The 24,586-nt window shown below is 42.7% G+C and overlaps 1 protein-coding gene across 5 annotated transcripts in view; it reads right to left on the reverse strand.

The window, feature by feature from the left end:
* STAM2 (signal transducing adaptor molecule 2) overlaps positions 1 to 15,360 on the reverse strand; it is a 28,683-nt gene extending 13,323 nt beyond the window's left edge. The window contains exons 1-5 of one of the 5 annotated variants that reach the window (XM_080620959.1): positions 15,077 to 15,360; positions 14,641 to 14,822; positions 5,053 to 5,137; positions 2,058 to 2,133; positions 1,745 to 1,840 (exon numbers count right to left, since the gene is read on the reverse strand). In XM_080620959.1, the coding sequence (XP_080477085.1) occupies positions 1,745 to 1,840; positions 2,058 to 2,133; positions 5,053 to 5,090 (210 nt within the window). In that variant the 5' untranslated portion in view covers positions 5,091 to 5,137; positions 14,641 to 14,822; positions 15,077 to 15,360. Of the gene's footprint in view, positions 1 to 1,744; positions 1,841 to 2,057; positions 2,134 to 5,052; positions 5,138 to 7,697; positions 10,661 to 14,640; positions 14,823 to 15,076 lie in introns of those variants that run through there. The other 4 variants (XM_080620960.1, XM_080620958.1, XM_080620961.1 and 1 more) reach the window with 4 other exon arrangements.
* Between the last annotated feature and the right edge of the window lie 9,226 nt (positions 15,361 to 24,586).

A 24,586-nucleotide genomic window follows, 5' to 3' on the forward strand; every position in this document is an offset into this window, starting at 1 on the left:
ACCAAGCTCAAGTTCATGCTCAGACCGCAATCCCTCTGGCTCCCACATTCTTCTCCAGCCTCTAGCATGACAGAGCCCCTACAGCTCCCCTTCTTCTGCAGAATTTATAGCTAAATCCAAGTAAGACCACTGATTTCGTTCAACACTGAAAATTTTATGTGTTAACAACCTCACCCGAACTCATAATCCACCTTCAGCAAAGCAGGTCAGTCATGTGTTGCTCTACTGTATGGTTAAAGAACACCTTTCTGTAACATTAAACACATCAGCTGATGCTAATCCTGTAATAGCCTTCAAAAATTTACTGGAACAAAAAGAGCAGCTCTTGAATAGAGCAGTTAATGTATGTGATGGTCATGCCAGCACTACAAGGATAAAACATGGACCTTCAGACTCCTTTCGCTTTCTGGTTTTGTTGACAGTTGATGAAAAGACAACCGTTTGAACCAAAAGCATTCAAGCTAACCTCAGGATACTTGCTGGCGAATAAGCATTCTAGGGCTTGCTGGGCTTACCTACTTAGCTTGTCTGGGTAAGAGCCTGGGGCTGCACAGAAGCAGTGCACGGCCAAGATTTGTCATTTGAGTGTAGTTCAGATCACACCGTAAGCCTGTGCCTCACATGCAAACATATGCTGAACAGTAAGAACACTGACAAATTTGGGCTCAACCATGCATTTAATTGAAAGAAGTACTGCAGCTTGATAGGCTCAGTGTCAGCACAGAGACTTTTGTTACACTTGCCTGAACTAATTTTCTTTTGGAGTAAAGGGAGAAAGTACAATTTTATCTGCCCTCTGAAGATTATCCCTCCAAGCGGGCCAGTGACATGGGTAAAACAAGTCTTTCCCAAAAACAAAATAAATTATGCTCCAATAGACCACTCTTCAGTGTGATTAAAGGTTTCCTTTTATATCCCCAGAAGTGCTGTCAAACCATGAAGGTCAATGTTCTGTTTCAGAGTGCACCACAGCTATTGAGAACAAAGGGGAGGACTTTAAGACCTATTTTTCCACACAAAGCAAGAAACAGAGAAGCTGTGAACTCATTTTGCTTCCCAGCAATTTTATTAGTTTCCTTAATTGCTTTGCTCAAACTCTGATGATTTCAGGCCTCCAATATATTTGAAGACTAAATGCTTTTTAACCCATTAGCCATTTTTGTCTTCAACTGGAGCGATAATCAAGGGGAAAGCTGGTTCCGCTCATTCACTTACATCCAGATTTAGTTCCCATCAGCTGCTTGACCCTAACCATCTAGGTCTTTATTTCCTTATTTAACATTCTGAGAACCTCTAGCAACCAAGCAAGTTGTCTGAAGACTTTATCCTTTTCGTCGCAAAAATGGAATTTAACTTCCTCACACTTTTCCCTTTGCACTTCAGCCGATGAATTTCATTCAAGCCAAATAAAAACTCTCTTCAAGAAAAGCTGTCTTCACCATTACCAAATTACCTGAGCTTAGGAAGAGCCACAGATTTTTAATTAAAATTGCTTATGTAATTTTGTAACAATTTGAGGTGGTATTATAAGCCTGTCACTTCTTTAAGACATTTGGTTTTCATAGTAAAAATCGAAGTACACAAATTTCAGTAATAAGACAGTCAGCACTACCTGCAGTTGCACCAAAACTACAAAACGCATATTAACTAGAACATTAGTTTTGCCAATTCTTTGCTATGCTGAAATGGAACAAAGAAGTTACCAAAATAATCCCCCCCAGTACTTAAGATTATAAAGAATTACCTTATTTATTATACCTCGAGCTTCACTAGCAAAATCCCGAGAACATACTTCTAAGTGAAATATTTTCCCACAGTTTGATACACAGGCTCCTAAAAGCTGACAACACAAATACAATTGTGAAAACACACGACAACAATTGAAATAATCCAAAACAAAAGCATACATAAACAGTTAAATGTAATAATCTGTTCAGCATGCACTCTCTGACTTCTACTGATGATACATAAAGGTATTAATTGATAAGTACACATTTAATAGCTGCAGACATAAAAGAATATAAAAGGTTTTTTGAAAATGGTGATTGTCTACTCACTGTAAGTGCTTGCAAAGCCACATGGGGAACTTTATGATTTACTCTCTTCATGATGGCTTTAAGGCAATCCTTTGCTCTGAAAAAGCAGCAAAGAAACTGTTAGCTATAAAAGTTACTGACACACTCTGTGGAATGAACGATACCAGGTACTCAAGGTGAGTCTATTGGGAGGATAAAAAAAAATAAAAAAATAACCCAACCTAAACTTTTTCCAGAGCTAGTCTGGAAAAAATACAGACCAACTTGTTTGTTTTTATGTGTACTGGACTGGAACAGACTCCATTTTTACAATGGCATTTTGTATTTGTTTCTATAAAACTGCTGACAAGTCATAAAGGAAGCTATTGACATTAAGTTGAGGAAATTGAAAATTTCCATCGAATTGAGGATTTGAAATAGGCAATGAAAGTCTACATAAAAGAACAAGGAGCAGTGATTAAATAAATAGTTATTTTTAGTGGCTACTGTAAAGGCACTCTATAGATCTAACATAAAAATCATGCTCACAGGTTGTCAGCTCTGGGATTCCGTTTTCAAGACTGTAAGGACACATGAAGATTTTATAATTTGTTTAGTCAAAATCTGAGACAAGTATAGAACAACAATTAGCCTTACAAATGTTACTCTACTAAGGAGTTCCATATTTAAAACGAGCATTAACGGCATGCACGATCCATATGTATGCTAAGGTATATGTACGGCTTCATTAACAATATTCTTTAGAACCCCTTAAAATAAAGAAATCTGTATGTAAACAGCTGATGCTGTATCTTTACAACTAGTATCATTTGCAGTGCTCTTGAGCTACTGTATTATCCAAGCACACGAATGTCTCCACAAGGTTGCATGCCTCCATGTCACCCAGCAAACTTGGCTCAAGCAACTACTAAGGCTCTGCTTCCCCAGTCACCTCACGCAGGCACAAGAGAAAGCCACTGATGAAAAGTGGTGGACCAAACACTTACTATCCCCTCCTACAGCAATGCATGCAGTCCCCCTCCCTTCCTGACTTGAAGCTTTAGCAGTCATGCACTGCTCAGATCAAGGAAATGATCTGACTGAGCATGTTAGTTGTGAGATCACTGTGAGATTACCAGGAACCTAGCATAAGGGGCTAGAGGAAACATTTTACAACCCTCCTCAATGCAAACTCTTTCTCCTGTCAATTTAAAGTTGTCATGGAATTGCAACCTTAGGCAAAAGTTAAAAAAAAAAAAAAAAAAGGCCTGTGCAAAGATGAAGCCAAAACTGTTCCACTGTGAACACTGAAAAAGATGCTTGTTTCAAGGTTTCGTTTTATTCTAAAAGATGTCTCTTTGAATTTACTGTGTGTACAGTACAGTGAGAGTTTATGCCACTACATTAAACAAGGTAACAAGCTGCATCTATATTCACATTTTGGTTAAAGCAGTACTTTGGTTTTGCAACAAATTTTCTGATCATTCCCACATGTTGCACATTTAGCTCACAGTGGGTGTTTTGTGCATGCAAATATATTTCCTTTTGGGAGAAACCAAGTCAGAAGCTCCTCTGTATACACCTAATGCGCTCCAACCTCTCTAGAAGCTATGAGAGTCAGAGCCACTGATAAGATCTGCAGACAAACTTTCACCAATGCTGGCATGTATATCAAGTTCAGGAGAAGAGATTAAACCTGTTCTGAAGGGGGGAAAAAAACCCCAATGTCCTGACCTGCAAAACTGGATGCATGCAGTGGCTTCAGCACCAACTGCTCTGGTTTTCTACTCCAGCCCTATTGTGCCAAGTTACTCAGCGATGTCCACATAGCCAGAGTAGTATGGTCTTACTCCTAATATTGAGTATGTCTGGTCATAGTTAATGCACAAATAATCCAACAAAGTCAAGCTACCTATTGTTAAGCTATGTATTTATTTAAGGGTAGGCAACAATATTTGTTATTTTTGAAAGATGGCTCTTCATAAAGAGCAGGAGGGAATAAAACTACACAGACCTGAAGTAAAATAGCAGCAGTGGCATTTAGAATTCAGAATTCAAGGGGGTTTGTATATACAAAAATAATACATTAAGATTCAATTACATATTTTTTATATATATGTATTTGGCATGTGTAATTAAAAATACATTGTCTTACAGTCTCCCCTCCTCCCAAACAAGTTGATTTAAAACAGCTCCCTCTAAAAAAGTCTTGGCACAGCAAAAAAATAAAATAGATTTTTAATAAAGGACTCAAAGGACACCTTACGCTTTTTTCTTCAGGATGAAAGATTCTCAGAATACATTTTCTATTCTCTTTGGGAGGCAATTAATACCAGAAAAACCCAAACCAAACCCTTTCTCAGCATAGTAAACTTAAACTTTACACATAACTCATAAAAATTCTAGGACCACTTAATAATTCAGCACATGCACTAATTCAGGTTTACTTCAAAACTGAAAACAACGTTACCACTCAAAAAGATTACCTTGAAATTCAGCAAATACTTTCAGCTCTTCTAAAATCACTGATCTACCACTTATGTTTCAGTATTACCACTTAGGCTAAACTGATTCAGATTGTGTTTTAATCCCCTTTTTTTTTTTTCTCTCTTTCCCCCCTCCATCAGTCCCATTCTTCTTAATGAATAAACACAGCCAAGTTTCTCATCTTAAACAGCTAACTGTCCTAGCTAAAGAATTTTCTGCAAAGAAAATAGTTCACTTTTTCCTACTGGCACAGTCGCTTCTCAAAATTTATGCAAGATCATTAAATACAAATAACTCATTCTACTGTGAGAAACTCCATGAAAATTGGAATGCACTCAGAATATACAAACTGCTCTACTAGAAATCCTGTTGGAACATTTCTTTCAAAAATTTTAAAGCCAACTACATATATCTGTAGAGCTTGCAGAGGAGGAGTGGAAGCACTTTTTGCATGGCTGACTATGATGAGCATTTTGAGACACATTCTCTCTGAAACATACTCTTCACATAAATATGAAATTGCATGTTGGTACTCTGAGGTACAGCTTACCCGTTAGGAGTACTTCCAACTTTGTCACATATGTCCATAATAAGACCCCAGTCCTCACTGGTGTTACATTCATTTGTAGCTTTTTCTGCAAAGAAAAACAAGACTGATGAAGCGTAATATCCTATTAGGCTCAGATTCTAGTCAACAGATGCTTTCTTAGCCATGCCAAAAAAATGAGACTTCACACACAGATAACTGAGAGGCAGCATCTTCTACAGATTAGCACCAGCTCTTGCTCTCTTGTTAAGTGTTACGTACAGTTTTCAGCACTGGACTAAGAGATGTGATAAATATTAAAAAGTTCCAAATACAGAAAAGACTCTCAAAGTGTAATGTTGTAAATAATGAAAAAGAAACTCCTTCTGTACAGTTCATTTAGTTACTCCAGGTTTAGGCCACAGCCCTAGTTTAGAGTTTGCTCAAAGTCTTCTAACATGTGCATGTCATTAAATATTTCATATTTCAATATCCAAATGTATAACTGGATATTCTAAGGGGGGGGTGGGAGGAAATATCTCTTTAGGGCTTTAAAGGAAAGTCATCTCCTCATTCAACACACTTATTAAAGTAACATTTTTCTACCAGATTTTTCAGGAAATCTGAACACCAAAGCAAGTGTTGAGAAAAATAAATGCCATGGAAGGCTTAATAAAAAAAAAAAAAAAAAAAGAGAGGGGCAACAAAAACCAGACTGCTCTATTAAAATAATGTATCTCTAATTAATATTTGCAGCATAGAATTCTAAGTATTAAATGATAAGGCTTAGTTTTACTTGTGCTTTAAGTTTTTCAGAGTCAAGTTAATTTAATCACAAATAAATACAGCAGTTCTATTAAAATAGCTTATAAAGAGCAAATTAAATATTTTGCACATTGCATGTGCTACCTTAGGATTTAATTTTAAGCTGTCAATTGAATATTTTAACTAAATTCAAATAGAGGTGAATTTAGATTCTTATGTTATATATTAATCCTATCAAAATGCAATTTATAGTCATGGCAATATCACAATCAGTACTTCTACTTACTTTGGTAAGAGAGGCCTCTAAGTCCCTTTGGGACAGAGTATTTTAAAGGCTATTTAGAAGATTACAGCAGAACATAATGGTCACTCACTACTAATGTGATGGTGTTCTGAGACAGCAGCTGTTCCAAAATGACAAGGTTTGCTGACAGCAATATTATTACCACAGAATAAACTCAATTTCATATATGCAATTAAGCATCTCTGATAATCTGCTTTACTACTTAGCTTTGCTGTTAAAGCTGCAATGATACTCAGGGCTAGCTCATCAGAATGCCTTCCATAAAGAAACCGCAAGCATACCAGCCAACAGTGCCCCTGGAACCTTTTGTTATAGAGGTAAAAGCAGATCAAGAAGGAAGAATGGAAATTCGTAATTTTGGACATAGATTATCTCCATAGGGTAGACTAACTACTTACAGGAAGCCAGTATTTTGCTGAAAGCACAAATGGTGCAAATATTGTGAACTATTGTTCCCACAGCACAAACCTCAAAAACTTACCCACAAAAGACATCATTGTTAAACTTTCTTTTAAGTATATCAGCATTTTTAGGACACTAAAAAATTAATTGCTTCTTCTTGGAGATAAACAAGTGCCTGCAATTTTAAACACTTTTAATGTTTGACTTATGCATGTTTCCTGGACGTGTGAACCCCAAGTACTGAACAATCAAAGGAGAACAGCATAACACAATGCTTAGTGCACACAACTTCAGCCTGTTAAAAATGCTTCTTTAAAGCATCGCCTTGCAAGTCTCTATCTCAGTGGTATGAATCCTCCCATCAAAACTTGTCAGTCAACTTGATCCATCTCATCAAATGACAGGAGCCATCAGTTGTGTGTATAAAGCCAGCCCTCCAATGACAAATAGCACGGATGTCTATAAAACAGACTGGGCATGTTATTTAATGGCACTGCCTGGCTTCAGGCATTTCACTGCAGGCTTTCACTGATTTGAAACCTGTCTCCCCTCTGAAATTCCTGGAATATTTTAGAGGTGTCTCTTTCTGCAAATCTCCCTCTTCCATGAACAGAGAGGGAGTAAATTGTAAGAAACAGTAGGTCAACAAAAAGATATGAAAAACTGAGGTTGTGTTTTGAGCCTTCAGAACCATAAAACGGCACAAACAGCAACAACCAATGCTGTACTTAGGCTCCTCCAGCTCTCAGCAATGCCCACTGATTAAGGAGGGTACAAGCTTATCTGAGACACTGGAGTGCTTCCATACGTGTGGGCACAGCAAGGAAAGCAAGCCTAAAGACAGGTATCATCATTCACGTCAGCTCCGTTTCTCATTTCATTTGCTCCAAACCCCCAAAGCCAGACCTCCAAACTTTTTTCTTCCTACACTCCCTTCTCTTTCCCTTCACTACTCTCCTTTTAAAGTGGAAAACACATCAAATAGTTTACTTTTGGAGAAGTTATTAAAAAAAAAAAACAACCCCACAACCCAAACATAATTGTATCCACAAAATACATCTAAGGAACACTTAGGGGAAAATCAAAATCAGCTTTGACCATCATGACAGATGTTCCATCTATTCTGATCAATTCTTGCACTGTCAATAGGAAAGCTTAATGTGTACCAGGCTTCACTGTGAAGTTTTCAACACCATACCTTGTATACATTGGAGAACAGCATAGCCACCAAGACACAGCCCTTCTTACTCATGGCTCCTTGCTTCTCCTCCTCTCCCCAGCCAGCACGTTCATGCACGGAGGCATGTCAAATGCAAACTCCCTCCCCTCTTCTATCTGCGTGCTGTTTCTAGGAGCAGATGTGGTCCCGGTGAGAATAACAAGGCTGCCCTACAGCAAACTCTCACAACTTTTGAGGTTTTCTTCCCTGTTAGCATGACAAATTTAACAGCATCTGGTTTCCAGCTTAACATGAGCTCCAGCTGAAGAATCATCTTGAAGTATAATTACTTCATAGATGCCAAGACATGGACTTTGATCAGAAGAAACAGATAAGGGAAGATGTATTTTCCAGGACATTCAGCGCTGACAGAATATCAACTTAAAAAAAAAAAAACCAAAACAAAACAGCTATGACTTACACTCTGTAGTCTTCCAATGAAAGAACACCAGACTCGAGCTTACTTTTACAGAAATAACGATAAAAGCAAAATATGCTTCTTTTTATCACTGCTTGGTTTATTTTTAAAAACCACCAAAGAATTAAAACCACAATTAAAAATTTTTAATTGGATCAGTTCCCTGATCTGATTTGCCATGCAGCTGCACAAAAAAACTATGCCAACATAAAAGAGGAGATAGCACTAAAATGAGCATCTGGGAAGAGGATAGGAACTGCTTACTGATATTACTGCCAAAATAAGAAATGCTTGTCAAGCTACTGCCTCAAAACACTGTCACCAGCCATTCCAGAGAAGAAGGTAATGTTTTATCCCTGCACGCTAAAGTCAAGTTTTTCAGGACTGGCCCTCTACCACATAACATCCGAAAGATGAGCGGAATGCTGGCCTTTCCAGCTGAACTGCATTAGTTCTTTTTTGCCTTTTTCCACAAAGGGTGAGTACTACATAAGAAATAAGACCAAAAGACAAGGGGAGGGGAAAAATACTATGAGGAGAGCAACTGGACAACATATAGCAATACTCAAAAGCCTCACTGTTTACATCTTTTCAAACACCAAGTCCTCAGCCTCTAAGGATCCTGGCATAATGTCAAAGTGTCACAGATCTGCATTTGTCATTAAGTATGCTACCACATGTTCACTCTTACAGGCCTGGAAACACCACACAAAGCTCACAGCCTCCATACTCTGCAGCTTCTCTTGAGGTCTGCTGCGATTTCAGCATCGCACACCCAGCACTGTTCCCTCAGGTTTACAAATACAAAAAGCAACATACCCCATTTTCAATATGACAACGAGAACTCTGTGGATATATTCGAATCTATATTCACAATGGCAAGAAGCAAAGAAAACAGCAAGAGCAACCAGGGTAATCTTAAAATACCTTTGTGAACTTGAAAAGGGGGGTAAAAAGGAAACTGCAAGAATGCAAGAACCTCACAGCCCCCAGGATTTCCCAAACATGATACAAACACCCCAAAAGTTCTCTGGAAATCTCAGGCAAATTAACCAACATAACACTTTTGAGTAATACCAAAAGTACACCACACTGTTACACAACATAGATCTCTCACTGACTGCTTCTGCTGGAAATCTGTATCCTGTTCAACACACAGTGTTAGCACTTGACACTGACACAGCAAAGTCAGCCATCCTGGTCTGATAATAGCTCTACCTCTACACTGCCTAACACTTCAAACCTTCAAACTTGCAAAATATGTTATCTCAGTCCCGAATTCCCTGGAGCCAGGCTTGCCAACAGTGTCAGATAACATGTCTGTTAAAAAAACATAAAATACTAGAAAGCAACAATTATTTTCCACCTGGGTCAATTTTTATGCTAGAAACAAGGAAAACAAGCACCCAAGCACTGATTTAGCACAAAAAAAACTTTCCAATTTGATACAGCATTCACCAAAGACCACTATCACTGAAACAAAATTTTCCAGGGACTGATTTGACCTGAAGCAATGTGAAATAAAATCTTGTCTGCACATAAACATTTCAACATCTACACAAAGCCATTCTAAGTTTGCAAAAACAGTGTTCAGAGATGGAAAGTGAAAATAGAAAAACAAAAACCCAAAGAAAAACAAAAAAAAAAAACAAACAAAAAAACCACAAAACCAAACAAAAAACCAACACCAACAAAAAAACCCACACCACCCTACACCAGACTGCTGTTGTTCAAAAGCTGAAGCAGAACTACATGGATGAAAACAAATTTAATCCCACACATCTTTATATTATTTTTCTTTTTTGCCTTGCCTTTGTATAGCTAAATTAGAAAATTCCAATTTTGATTTTATTAGTGATTATAGACATGATGGAACTGCAATCATATGACTTGCATTTCCAGAAACACTGCATGGTCCACTTGGTCCTTCCTGAAAAGCCAACCCTACTCATAATGATCCTACTCGTAATGAACAAGTATTACAATCTAGAACAACTTTTGCAATGCAAATCCAGTTCACTGAGAACGCTTTATTAGATACAATTTTTGCTTAAAAAGCAAGCCTGACATTTTGTTTCATTGAGTCAATTTGCCAATAACCTGATAAACAAACAATTCCATTTATCAGACAATCTGCAAACTATAAGAAAAATATTAAATAGACTAGGGAGGGATTAACAGAAACCTTTACCCTAGAGCCCAGAAAGCACCAAAATGAAAGCTACCAACAGTCATACCATATAACAAAATCATAGAATCATAGAATCATAGAATAGCTAGGGTTGGAAAGGACCTTAAGATCATCTAGTTCCAACCCCCCTGCCATGGGCAGGGACACCTCACGCTAAACCATGTCACCCAAGGCCTCATCCAACCTGGCCTTGAACACCACCAAGGATGGAGCATTCACAACCTCCCTGGGCAACCCATTCCAGTGCCTCACCACCCTCACAGTAAAGAACTTCCTCCTTATATCCAACCTAAACTTCCCCTGTTTAAGTTTGAACCCGTTACCCCTTGTCCTGTCACTACAGTCCCTGATGAAGAGTCCATCCCCAGCATCCTTATAGGCCCCCTTCAGATACTGGAAAGCTGCTATGAGGTCTCCACGCAGCTTTCTCTTCTGCAGGCTGAACAGCCCCAACTTTCTCAGCCTATCTTCGTACGGGAGGTGCTCCAGTCCCCTGATCATCCTCGTGGCCCTCCTCTGGACTTGTTCCAACAGTTCCATGTCCTTTTTATGTTGAGGACACCAGAACTGCACACAATACTCCAAGTGGGGTCTCACAAAAGCAGAGTAGAGGGGCAGGATCACCTCCTTCAACCTGCTGGTCACACTCCTTTTGATGCAGCCCAGGATACGGTTGGCTTTCTGGGCTGCGAGCGCACACTGAAGCTGCCTCATGTTCATTTTCTCATCGACCAACACCCCCAAGTCCTTCTCCGCAGGGCTACTCTGAATCTCTTCTCTGCCCAACCTGTAGCTGTTCCTGGGATTGCTCCAACCCAGGTGTAGGACCTTGCACTTGTCATGGTTAAACTTCATAAAGTTGGCATCAGCCCACCTCACAAGTGTGTCGAGGTCCCTCTGGATGGCATCCCTTCCCTCCAGCATATCAACCAAACCACACAGCTTGGTGTCATCGGCAAACTTGCTGAGGGCGCACTCAATCCCACTGTCCATGTCACCGACAAAGATGTTGAACAAGACTGGTCCCAACACCGATCCCTGAGGGACACCACTCGTTAGTGGTCTCCAGTTGGACACTGAGCCATTGACCACAACTCTTTGAGTGCTGCCATCCAGCCAGTTCTTTATCCACCGAGTGGTCCACCCATCAAATTGATGTCTCTCCAATTTAGAGACAAGGATGTCATGTGGGACAGTGTCAAATGCAAAAAATATCCTCATAGAAACAAAAGTGAGCCCATCATATTGTAAAAAAAAAAAAAAAAAAAAAAAAAAAAATCAAGGCAGGGTTAGGGGAACACACCAGTAATAATCTCAAAAACTGGTACAGAAATGCCATAAAATTGCAGGCTCAGAATTTAGGAATTTTAATCAGGCAAATCAAGTTAAAGCTATAGACTTAAGACTGGAATATATTGTTCCTACATTTCAAGAAAAGAAGAAACACTGAAGGAAAATCCCAATTATCTCATCTTCAAATGTTTGCAAGACTTTACTTCAGATGCTGAAGACAATAGTTTTTACAGAGTGAAAAATTGAGGGGAAACATGGTGCATTGCAACAGAAAGCAACCACTCTTCTAGGCAAGGACACCTTATCAAAGACTCACCTAATATCAGTTGTCTGTTCAAGCTGCAGAGAAACAGAGGGTGGGAGAGTTTACTCCCCAGATGCCTCAAAAAACAGTTTTGAAATCAGTATTAATATAAGCCGGCTGACACTAACAGAAGGATAAGGGTCTTATGAAGATGCTAGTGCAAAGTTGGAAGGTACCATCAATAAAAGGAAAGGCTAAAATATAACAGGAAATGTAAACCCCTGATGACTACCTTAGGCAGAAAAATAGAACAGGAGAACAAACTGCAAATTCACAGAGTCAATAAAAGATTCTTCTAGAAACCTAAATGCTCAGCAGTTGGAAACAAGAGGAGAATGACCAGCATGCAAAGTTCTAGCACAAAGTAAAGTCACCAAGGTAAAGCAGCCACAAAAAGGCAAATATGAACGCAGAATGAAACACACCAGGTAAACATTTCAGCAAAGCACAAGGAAACATGAAACACTATCATACACGTTATCAGCAATCCATGGTATGGTGTACAATTCTGGATGCCAGTCAAACTACACATGAAAGCACTTCCTACTCCCTGGATCCCGCCAACAATCTTAGGAAAGAAGGCTAACTAAACAAAAGATGAAAGGGAATAGGCTTGTTGTCTACTGAAGGAGCAGCTACTTAAGAGATGAAGGTTATTTAAGATGAAGGACAAAGCTGGGAAAACAGCAAGTGCACATGAACTAACTATTAATAGATTTAGACAGGAAATCAAAAAGCTTCTAACAGTTTGAAGAACTGAAGTTCTGCAGTATGCTCTTAACATGAAAAACAGATGGAAGAAACCACACTCCTTTAAAACACTATTCCATAGGTTAATCTTGCAGCACCGCATCTATAATACAAAGACATCAAAGCAGATGCCAAGGAACTAAGGCTCTGCACAGCTCAGCTGAAGAGAAAACATATGGGTTTAGAATCAAAGAAGCAAAACCAGCTATGGCAAAGCAGAAATGTGTTTACCTATATTTTCTAGAGGTGCCTGAGAAAAGAGCAGCACTAGAAATGTGGTCTGAAGAGAGTACTGGATCAACCCTACTGCTTGCTGCTAACAAAAGCCAGGCCCCACTCTTCCTATCAACCTTTGCAGGGGTGTCTTGCTCCTCTATTTCACTCCCATTTTTCACAGCCTTTGCTGAGCTGATTCATGTCACCAAGCTTTCATCACCTGCATAGGTGATCAAACTCACCAGATAAATGCTTTCTTTTGGTAAATCAGTTTTCCAGCAAAAAAAGCTGAATCAGCTCAATAGTAGAAAACAAAAACAAAACTACAAAAACCTAAAACAAAGAAACCTGGGAGGATGGGGCCATGGAAAAAGGATCTGTCCTTTCCAGTAGCATCAGGCCACCAGTTGGGCTTAACTGTTTTCTTGGTATGTACCTTATTTTTTTAAATTAAAAAGAAAACAAAATGTAACAAGTTCAATGCTGACAGGTGCATATTAAAGGAATGAAAAACCACTCACATAAACACAGCAAGTTAAAGTACAGACCATCCACACCTGATGAGTTTGTATTCTGGGTGGTTTCATTTACAGTGGAATTAAAAAAAAAAAAAAAGTTTTGAAACTGCTTCCAATGGCAAACAGTTTTTTCTGGCAAGGGACTGTACGATTTACCTTCACTAATTGCACAGTTCCCATTCCATTGCACTTGTTTAATTGTAATAAGTGCAGACGGTTACAGTCAGTGTATGTAATGCAGAATTTAAGAAACTGCAAGTGAGCAGACAGCCACTTCTGAAGTACTACAGTCTTGATGCTCTTCAAGCATTTGGGTTTGCCAAAGGCTTCTGCACAGCTGTGAGAGTCCCCAGTTCAAAAAAAATCTTAATTTGTGTAAATACGTTACAGCCACGTGAAAGGTAAGTCTGGCAAAACACACATAAAACTTCATAAAGTATCCAGAATAACTCTGCTTAGCTGGTCTGGCAAGTTTCTGCTTTCAATTCAGCCATAGGTCAACACGATGGTTTGTGAGGAAATAAAGGAATGCTTTTATTACACAAACTTTGAGGACACATTAAGAAACCAGTGCAATTTACATTCAACAAAAAAAGAGACGGTGTGTTAATACGTGCAATCACAACAACCTCTTCCATATATATACATCTCCCCCTCCAGCTTTGACAAAAATCCCAAGAATGGTGAATTCTTCTTTAACCTAAAATTCCAGTGGAACAAGAAATGCAAATCTGACTCTGGATCTAGTTTCACTGAATCACTTTTTTTTCCAGTGCTTCCATTCAGAATAGGCACTGTTTAAAATAATTAAAAAAAAAAAAAAAAATCAAAGCAACACACAGATCAACTTTGATGGTCAAGAAAGCACAAGACAAGCAGAGCCACAAACTGAAACAACTGAGTCATCATCTTCACCCTGGCGATGGCATCAATTCCAGCCCAAGTTGCTTCATGGTTTTGTAATGGAAAGAAACGTCAGCTCGGGCTTAACTTAATGTCCCCAGAAAAGCCTCTAGACAACGCCTTGGTATTAGGTACTGAAACACGCATAAAAATCGGATCCTAGTGATATTAATAGAGTTGGCTTTCACTCCCGATAGTTCTACATCAAAACAACAAGCTTAACATGCCACTTCACTCTACTGGAACTAAGCAAACCGAGACACATGATGTGGAAGGCAGAAGGTAACAAGACATCTCAAAGACATGATGTAAAAGCTGTAGAACTTTACCAGTCACTGCACGACGGGCCACAAAAACTTCCCTTAAATGAGGAGCGCAAGCGGGACCGGGCAAAGCCCGAGGCCGCCGCGCTAGAGCAGCCGACCGGCCACATAACTCCGTCGGAAAGCCGAGAAGGCACGCGGGCAAGGCAGACCAGGACGGCGGCCCGGAGCTGCAGGACAGCCGGATCCTGTCACAAACAGAACATGGGTTTTACCCCGAAGCTTGGCGGCGGGACTGCCAGTGTCCCGGGGCCCGGCTGCTCACCAAACACGCCTGGAACCACGGCATCCACCGCGGGCCGTCATTACTCTTCCTCCCTGAGGAGCTCAGGGCCCGCCGCGGGTGGCGGAAGGAGGCCGCCGTTCCCAGGCACCGGCCCTGCGCACAGCCGCGCAAAGCCGCCGCCCGGCCTCCCCGTGTCCCACCATCCCGCTCGCTTACCTACGTCCTGCTCGAAGGGGTTGGGTGCGAAGAGCGGCATCTCGGCAGCCCCAGCCGCTCACCAGCTCCTTAGCCGAGACGCCCCGGCCAGCGGCCGCTCGATCCGTCGCCGCGCCCGATCGCCGCCTCAGGCCCCCGCGGCTGCCCCTTAGCGCCTGACCGCGTGCCGGAGGAAGCGCCACAGCAGCCCAGCGACAACGCGCCGGTCAGGCGGGGTGTGCAAGAGGGCGCCAGCACGTCCCAGTGGGACTGGCTGGATCGGAGCGCGGCGGCGTCAGGCACTCGTTGGGCCACCCCGGTGGAACGGCGCCTCGTGGGGGCAGGGCTACGGGCGGCCTCTCCGGGGCGGGGCGGGGCGGGGGCGCTGTCGGCTGCTCGTGACGTCAGGCGGGTGCCATCTTTACGCGGCGGCTGAGGAGGGGATTGTTTTTCGCCGGTCTTGCGGTTTCAGTGCAGTTGTTGCTGCTCGGTGTTTCCTCCCCGGTGTTCAAACCTGTGTTCAAAAGCTGCTTGAGGACATGGGCTTTGTCACCTTAGTGGGTGTGAGGAGGGGTGGAGGGTGAGAAAGCGTGCCCGGCAGCGGGTGCGGTGGGAGTGTGGCTGAGGAGATGGTGGCTGACGGGGTGCAGTTGGTATGTAGGGCTGGGTGAATGTGAGTGGGGGAAGTATGGCGTATCGGGGCAGGTAGGGCTTTTGGGGATGTATGCGATAACGAATTAAATTAGTGTTTCAGTCTATGTAAAGACTTAGGGCTGCAAGGATTCTTAAATGAGTATTTCACTGTATATAGACTTACATAGATAAGGCTATAAAAGTTCTCAAGGAAGGCATGCAACAAGAGGACCAGATATATTCTCTCAAACCAATGTAGGCCTTCCTCCTGTTGGTAAGGCCTAAGAAATAGGCAAGCGGCTGCGGAAGAAAACAACTCAGGGTTGTAAATTAGACCAAAGAAGAACATGTAGTTAATTGGCAGGACTAATAACGCACTCCAATCTTTAACTAACAGATTTCCATAAAAGGATAAAATGAGTGGGCTTATTTGTTCCTAGATGACCACCATGACCCCCAGAGATCACTCCTCAAAATTCGCAACTCCTGAGGCATAGTCTTATCCACCCAAATTACGCATGAGTAACTGGGTGGGTATTTCACAGAATTATGATGAATGTGTATATAATGAATATGTATAAGCTGTAAACTTGTCTTGGTGTGCATGATACGTGGAGCAATCCCCCATGCACCTAGTACTGCAGTAATGTCAGTTTCTAACCTGTCATCCTCGTTGGAGAGTTTATTTCCTGGATTTCGGTGACATATGGCTGAGGGAAGTATGGCCCATCTTGAGGGAGGAGAGGGCATGCAGCCTCCTGCTGGCTGTCCCCAGAGCTACACATTCAGAGTTGTGCAACCAGGAAGGGAAGCTTCCTGAGAAAACACTTTTGGGGCACACCTGAGGCCTCCTGGCCTTCTCCTCCCTGTGGGCAGCCGTCAACAGCTGCTTGCAGGAACATGGGAGCTCCATGCTGCTGCCCGGTGTACCTCCTTTCTCAGAGGGGTGATGTGGCTTCAAATGAACTCAGACCAGTTGGCGGGTGAGTTGGTGGTTTTGTACCCAGCAACATGTGCTTGCTGGAATATGCAGAGTCATATGTTTTAGAGCCATGTCTCAGAGTAGTCGTGAGCCTTAGTCATCACAGTGGTGGTGTCAGTGCATTAGTCAGAGCCTATTTTTGATTTCAACAAGAGAACTCGTGGAAAAGCGAGTCATAGCAGCACTACAATGGCAGTATTTCTTTTAGAAGAGTAGGACTTTGAAAGTACTGAGAACAAGATTCCTGAAAGCTTCCTGTATGGCTATGACTCTCTCGTATTCTCTTGCCCTCTCATCTCAAACTTAGAGGACACATCTCTTACCTCAGCTGTGATGTGCAAGTATAAAACCCAAAGATACCTAGTTTTCACTTACACATATGAAAAATATTTTATAGAATCATAAAATAGTTAGGGTTTGGAAAGGACCTTAAGATCATTTAGTTCCAGCCCCCCTGCCATGGGTAGGGACACCTCACACTAAACCATGTCACCAACCCTGAACAGCACCAGGGATGGAGCATTCACAACCATTCCAGTGCCTCACCACCCTCACAGTAAAGAATTTCTTCCTTATATCCAAATCTAAGCTTCCCCTGTTTAAGTATGAACCCGTTACCCCTTGTCCTGTCACTACAGTCCCTGATGAACAGTCCATCCCCAGCATCCCTATAGCCCCCCTTCAGATACTGGAAGGCTGCTATGAGGTCTCCACGCAGCCTTCTCTTCTCCAGGCTGAACAGCCCCAACTTTCTCACCTCATACAGGAGGTGCTCCAGTCCCCTGATCCTCCTCGTGGCCCTCCTCTGGACTTGTTCCAACAGTTCCATGTCCTTTTGATGTTGAGGACACCAGAACTGCACACAATACTCCAAGTGGGGTCTCACAAGAGCAGAGTAGAGGGGCAGGATCACCTCCTTCAATGTGCTGGTCATGCTCCTTTTGATGCAGCCCAGGATACGGTTGGCTTTCTGGGCTGCGAGCGCACACTGAAGCCGGCTCATGTTCATTTTCTCATTGACCAACACCCCCAAGTCCTTCTCCACAGGGCTACTCTGAATCTCTTCTCTGCCCAACCTGTAGCTGTGCCTGGGATTGCTCTGACCTAGGTATAGGACCTTGCACTTGGCATGGTTAAACTTCCGAAGGTTGGCATCAGCCCACCTCACAAGTGTGTCGAGGTCCCTCTGGATGGCATCCCTTCCCCCCAGCATATCAACCAAACCACACAGCTTGGTGTCATCGGCAAACTTGCTGAGGGCGCACTCAATCCCACTGTCCATGTCACCGACAAAGATGTTGAACAAGATCGGTCCCAACACCGATCCCTGAGGGACACCACTCGTTAGTGGTCTCCAGCCGGACATCGAGCCATTGACTCTTTGCGTGCGGCCATCCAGCCAGTTCTTTATCTACCGAGTGGTCCACCCATCAAATTGATGTCTCTCCAATTTAGAGACAAGGATGTCATGTGGGACAGTGTCAAATGCTTTGCATAAGTCCCAGGTAGATGACGTCAGCTGCTCTACCGCTGTCCATCAGTTCTGTAGCCCCATCATAGAAGTCCACCAAATTGGTCAGGCAGGATTTTTTAGTGTATTTCATAAGGAATTTTAGATTATATGTTAGAAATTATAAACTGGTATTTCTTCAAAATGATAGCAGATTTCATATTTCTTAAACGTTTTGTACATCAGAAGCATTTATTTTAAATCATCTGGGGTCTACAATGTTGCACTATTATCAAATGTGCTATTGTTTTTGTTTGATTGCAAACTTACATTAGCTGATCCCTTGCTCTGCTGTATAGCTGGTCTCGCCTCTCGAATGCAGTTCCCATTTTGTTCCTATTTTCCAGGGTTTGAGGCAGTCTGCAGGTGGCACCGTTGTTTCACGTTCGGGGCCATCATTGCTCGTCCTGAACCGACTGCTGGAAATGAACTCTTCCCGTCTATTTAAGGCAAATGGAGTGTCGTTTTCTCAGTCTTAAATTTCCTAATTACATTGAAACTTATAATTTCACTTAATGAATCAGACAGAATAAAAAAGGCACTAATTTGCTCAATTGCTTTAAAAAAGGAAGGATGAATTAACTTGTCCAGTAACAATAAACATTAATGGTGTCTAGCTGAAACAGAAAATTGTAATGACTTCCACATCACTCAAGACAATGAATTTTCTGTTAACTCCACAATATTGCATGTGGTGTGATGATCACTGCAGCTGTGCATGGAAATGAATGGATAGCTTCTCCAGTTCTTCAGATCCTGTAATGTTGGTTTTGTTACCTTGGTATTGAATCAGATGTCACCTATCTTCAGGTATGTTGGCTCTGCTTTTTACCTGGTCATGGTGGGACAACGCATCTGAGTTCTCTGTCCCTCCTAGAAACGAAGGAGTGCAAAGGACCATCCACTGAGTCTAAGCTTCTGGGTTCAAGCAGTCGTGAAGAACATACAGTCCAGAGGCATCTACAGAACTTCTGCTCTAGAGAACACCACAGCCAAAGCCAAGGGTTGTTTTCCCAGTGGGAAAACCTGCTTCCCACAGTAAATGATAAAATGCACAGTAATAATAAGAGCTGGGAAGAGAAAAGGAAATACTAGGGCACTACCAGTTATCCCAAGTCCTGCAGGAACAAACTGTTCATTAGGACAACTTTAGGAAGCACTAGAGAGGACAGAAAAAAATTATTTAAAAAAAAAAAAAAAAAAAAAAAAGAAAGAAAAAAGAAAAAAAAGGTGATTTCTGAACCCGTTCCTCCAGACTCCAGGTCTGGCAACCTGTGCATCCATCCCTGAGCAGTGAGCAGTCTGTGCCCCCCATCTCAGGTATTTTAGCATCATTTGGGCTACCTGCAGACACTGGTGTCCCTGTTGCTGACATACCAGTCGGGCTTTGTGGAAGTCAACACTTCCCCCGCCTCACCACCCTCTCATGAAGCAAAGGGGCCAACTGTGAGCGTTCCCACTTGCTTTGTAACAATGTATTGTCATAATGTTGAATCTTAAGCCTTAGCTTTAATAACAGATGTTTTAAAGGACAATTTATATTGTCCAGAGTATTTGCTTTTAGAAAACTTGTGTAACTCTTGGGAAGCTTTTTCCTAGTGCACAGGAGCAGCTTGCTAAGGCTTCTAGCTTTGTTTTTTAGCTGACTGGGTTCTCTGTATTTCTCCAGCTGCCCTCTAGTTTACTTTGTGGTTTACTGAAATATTTTTCCCTCCTTTTATAATGGTCTCGCTCCTCTGGTGCTCTGTGTAGGAGTCATGCAGACAGAGAAACCGATTAAACAGAGAAATGCTGAAAAGAATTCTGTATAAAGCATTTCAAGATGTATGTGAGGTCTCTCTCCCCCTCAGTTCTGAGTTTACTGTTAGGTGATGCTTGTGACTAAGGAAGTCAGTGAGAAGTGCACTCTTTAAAGTGTTAATGTTCTGTGTTTTTACAGCTGTCTGCTCAGCAGATGAACTTTGTGTCCATGATGCCCTTGCATGTGAAATGATACTGCATTGAACAAGTATGGAAAAGCTTGAGCATTTTCAATAACAAATTTTACTGTACACACAGTCTGATGCCACTTCAATGGAACATACCCTTGTGTTTAAAGACTGATTCATTATTGTGAAGTTTTCTTTGGCTTTTGTTATTCAGCTCAGGCACTCGAGTTCCCCAGTTTCCCCATAAAAGCATCTCAGACACTTTTCTATGTGTGGGTCTTACAGCACAGTTGGAAATATGTTGATGTTAACTGGAATACATTTATTTTTCTAAGCATAGATTAGCTGCCATGGAGGAGAAAGAGGGAGGGAGATTCGGCAGCTGAAACTGATGCATCCCACTTTTCGCCAAGTCTTTCATGCACAGCACCCACCCAGTGTCTAAATCCAATAGCCACCCAAATGCAGAGACGATTTCAGTGGCCAAGGACCTGGTTAATGGACCTTGCCCTGGAGTCTTAACACCTCCTTTCAAAAAACAGCCTCAGCCAGGGTGGGATTGTGCCAGTGGAATGACTACTAGTGGGAAGCCCATCTAGTTCCAACCTCCCTGCCATGGGCAGGCCTTCCACTTAGACTAGGTTGCTCAAAGCCCCGTCCAACCTGGTCTTGAACACTGCCAGTGTTGGGGCAGCCACAGCTTCTCTGAGCAACCTGTGCCAGTGTCTCATGACCCTCACAGTGAAGAACTTCTTCCTTATATCTATTGTTCTTTCATGGCAGCAGAGGCAGGGTGAGTAGGGTCATTCTGGGGCCATCTTTCCTACCCACCCATCACCTCCAGCCAGCAGTCAAGAGGAAATGGGTGTTTTGGCATGTGGGATAAGTGCTCCAGTAACCTACTAAATTTGCGTGCAAGAACTGATTTTGCTCAGTGGTGGGTTACGTGGAGAGTTTGTGTGCCTGTCCTATACGGCAGGAGATACTAAACCAGAGTCACAGGTTTTGTTAACAAATTTGCCTCACTTTGGTACCATATGGCCTCCCAGCCATGTCCTTGTGTCTGAGTGAATGTATGCCAGGAGGAATGCAGCCATCAGGCAATACCAGTTGTTTCACAGTGCAAGCCAAATTTCAAATCAGATGCTTCCTCTCATGAGCTCAAAAGTTCAATGTCCTTTCACTGCAAGCATTTATGCTCTGAATGAAAAGTGCCGCATGCTGCTTTGTATCTCATTATCTGATAACAACATGCGCCCAGACAGTGTGTAAGCAATTCTTTCTGCAGGACCAGGGACCAGATTTGGATCTGTCTGCGTCTCTGCCGGTGATATTGCATTTAGTGTACTGGGGCAACTCTAGCTTTATACTCCTTCACAACTGCCATATCCCAAAAAACATAAATTTTTAAGAGTCTCTTATGAGAGCAATTCATGCTTTTCAGAACTGTGGCTACAAATAGTCAGAACTCAGTGCTCAGCAAGTTTGCTGATGATACTAAGCTCTCTGGAGCAGTCAACACACTGGAGGGAAGGGATGCCATCCATAGGGACCTTGACACACTTGAGAGGTGGGTCCATGCGAACCTCATGAAGTTCAACAAGGCGAAGTGCAAGGTCCTACATCTGGCTCGAGGCAATTCCAAGCACAAATATAGGCTGGGTGGAGACTGGATTAAGAGAATTTGCGCTGCGGAGAAAGACTTGGGGGTGTTGGTTGACGAGAACTTCAACATGACCTGGCAGTGTGTGCAGCCCAGAAAAGCAACCATGTCCTGGGCTGCATCACCAGCAGCATGACCAGCAGGTCGAGGGAGGGGATTCTCCCTCTTTCCTCCACTCTCGTGAGACAGCACCCTTGCAGTGCTGCATCCAGCTCTGAGGCTCCCAACATGAGAAGGATGTGGACCTGTTGGAATGAGTCCAGGGGAGGCCAGGAAGATGCTCCAAGGGCTGCAGCACCTCTGCTATGGAGACAGGCTGAGAGAGCTGGTCTTGGTTCAGCCTGGAGAAGGCTCCAGGGAGACCTTAGAGCAGCTTCCAGTTCCTGAAGAGGCCGACAAGAAAGCTGGAGAGGGGCTTTCAACAAGGGCCTGTAGGGATAAGACAAGGCGGAATGGCTTTAAAATGACGCAGGGTATATTGAGATTAGATATTAGGAAGAAGTTCTTCCCTGTGAGGGTGGTGAGGCACTGGCACAGGTTGCCCAGAGAAGCTGTGGCTGCCCCATCCCTGGCAGTGTTCAAGGCCAGGTTGGACGGGGCTTTGAGCAACCTGGTCCAGTGCAAGGTGTCCCAGCCTGTGGCAGGGGGGTTGCATCTGGATGGTCTTTAAGGTCCCTTCCAACACAAACCATTCCGTGATTCTGTGATAAGCAAATGTACATTTTTAATTAGTTCTAAATACATACAGCCATCTGTACGGATGTACAGGTAGGGGAGAGGACAGAGCACCATGGCTACACCCCAGACAGCCAGTCACTGTGTCAGAGACGCCTACTCCATCATGTACATTTATGTATTCTCAGCAATCAGCTGATTCCAAATTACAAAACCTGTGTCCGGTTTGTGCCGCCAGTCTTGTTCCAGTTCTTCAGCAGAAAACCAGAACAAATCAAAACAGAACCACGTCAAAGAGAGACTCAAGAGGACATGAGACACATTAGCAAGCTTGACAAAATTAACCCCTGCAGGTAAGAAGCAACACAGGTTAAAATTAAATGTGTCCAAAAAAATGGATGCAGCAGGAAGTAAAAGGAACCAATAAATTAAGCACTGGATTATGTCTTTCAGCTTCAGATATGATTTAGAAATCCACTCAACAGCAGGATCCTGAGTGTGACTCCAGCATAGTGTCCTGGATTCAGCTGTAGCAGTTATTTTTCTCCTCTAAATGCTTCTCACAACACATAGTCTAGAACAGGGCTGCACAGGGAGGCTGAAATTGCGTGTCCCACAGCCAGGGCCCACGCTGAGGGCAGCAATAACACCATCAGCCACAGTGCCCGCTTCCTCACTGGGTAGGGGCTGTTCCCCCCCAGCACAGTGGTGTGTAATACTGCTGGCAATTCAGAGTTTTACCTGTAACTTCCTGTACTATTTTAAAGCGTTGCCCCATCAACTATCTTCTTCTCCTAAATGGTATCGAATACCAGGTTTTTTCTAATGTCAAAGCAGTTAAAGTGGGAGATACTTGAAGAATTGCACAGTCCTCACTCCAGTCCCAGCACCTTTGGTATGTTTAAAAGCGGAGTCACCTGAAGATCTGCGCTAGGCGCAAAGCTTGAGGACAGGTCAAGAGACACCTCTAGAGAGGAAGTCTGAAAAAGAAAGGATGCTCCTGAGACTGACAGCAGCACATAGCAGAGGAGAGGCAAAGTGCACACCCTCTCCTGTCCAGGGGCATTGTCCAGGATCAGAGTAGCAGCCGGCCTCATGAAGGTGGGAGGCAGAGGTGCTCATGCTTTCTGCTCCCTCTGGCAGCTTGCCTTTTGGAGTGTTTTCTAGATAATTCTGCTTTCTCTGGTGTTAGAATCATAGAATAGAGTCGTAGAATAGTTTGAGTTGGAAGGGACCTTCAAAGGTCATCTAGTCCAAACCCCCTGCAATGAGCAGGGACATTTTCAATTAGATCAGGTTGCCCAGAACCACATCCAGCCTGGCCTTTAATGTCTTCAGGGATGGCGCATCCACCACCTCTCTAGGCAATCTGAGCCACTATTTTTTCACCCTCACTGTAAAAATTTTCTTCCTCACATCTAACTTGAATCTCTCCTCTTTTAGTTTAAAACCATTACCCCTCATCCTATTGCAACAGGCCCTGCTAAAAAGTCTCTTCCCATCCTTCTTACAAACCTCTTTTAAGAACTGAAAGGCCACAATAAGGTCTCCCTAAAGTCTTCTCTTCTCCAGACTCACCAACTCTCTCAGCCTTGCCTCATAGAAGAGGTGTTCCATCCCTCCAAAAGGGTTAACAGTGCCTTTGGAAGTGATCAGGAGCAGAAACATCCTTTGCTCCCAGGCGTGTATCCCACTCACAGCAGGATACTGTTGTACTTCTATGAGTAAAAGCAGAAGATTGCCCAGGTACCCAGTTGCAATGCCAGGGTGCTTCTGCCTCAGGACCAGCAACGCTGTGCTGGTACAGTTTGCAGACAGCACTGCATCGGAGAGGACTGCCTGAATTTCCAATTTTAATAGTTTTTATAGTGCCTTTAAAAAAATGTTTTCCTCAGTTTTCATGTCCTGTTTTTTTTTGTATGCATTTAAAATCTGCCACAGTGAGACTTCAGGGAAATTCCCCAAATTGTAAGGAAATGGCCTCTCCTGTGGAAAGCTGGGCAGGCTCTCTTTCTGATTACACAGTGTACTGATTACACACTTGTTGGACAAGTATGAGAGGATTGGCCCTGCATGGGTGTTTTGTGGCTTCATTCATGTTTATAAACTACTCCGAGATCTTCAGATGAAAAAGGATTTA

This window comes from Psittacula echo, assembly GCF_963264785.1.
Source record: "Psittacula echo genome assembly, chromosome: 6".
Taxonomy (NCBI): domain Eukaryota; kingdom Metazoa; phylum Chordata; class Aves; order Psittaciformes; family Psittacidae; genus Psittacula; species Psittacula echo.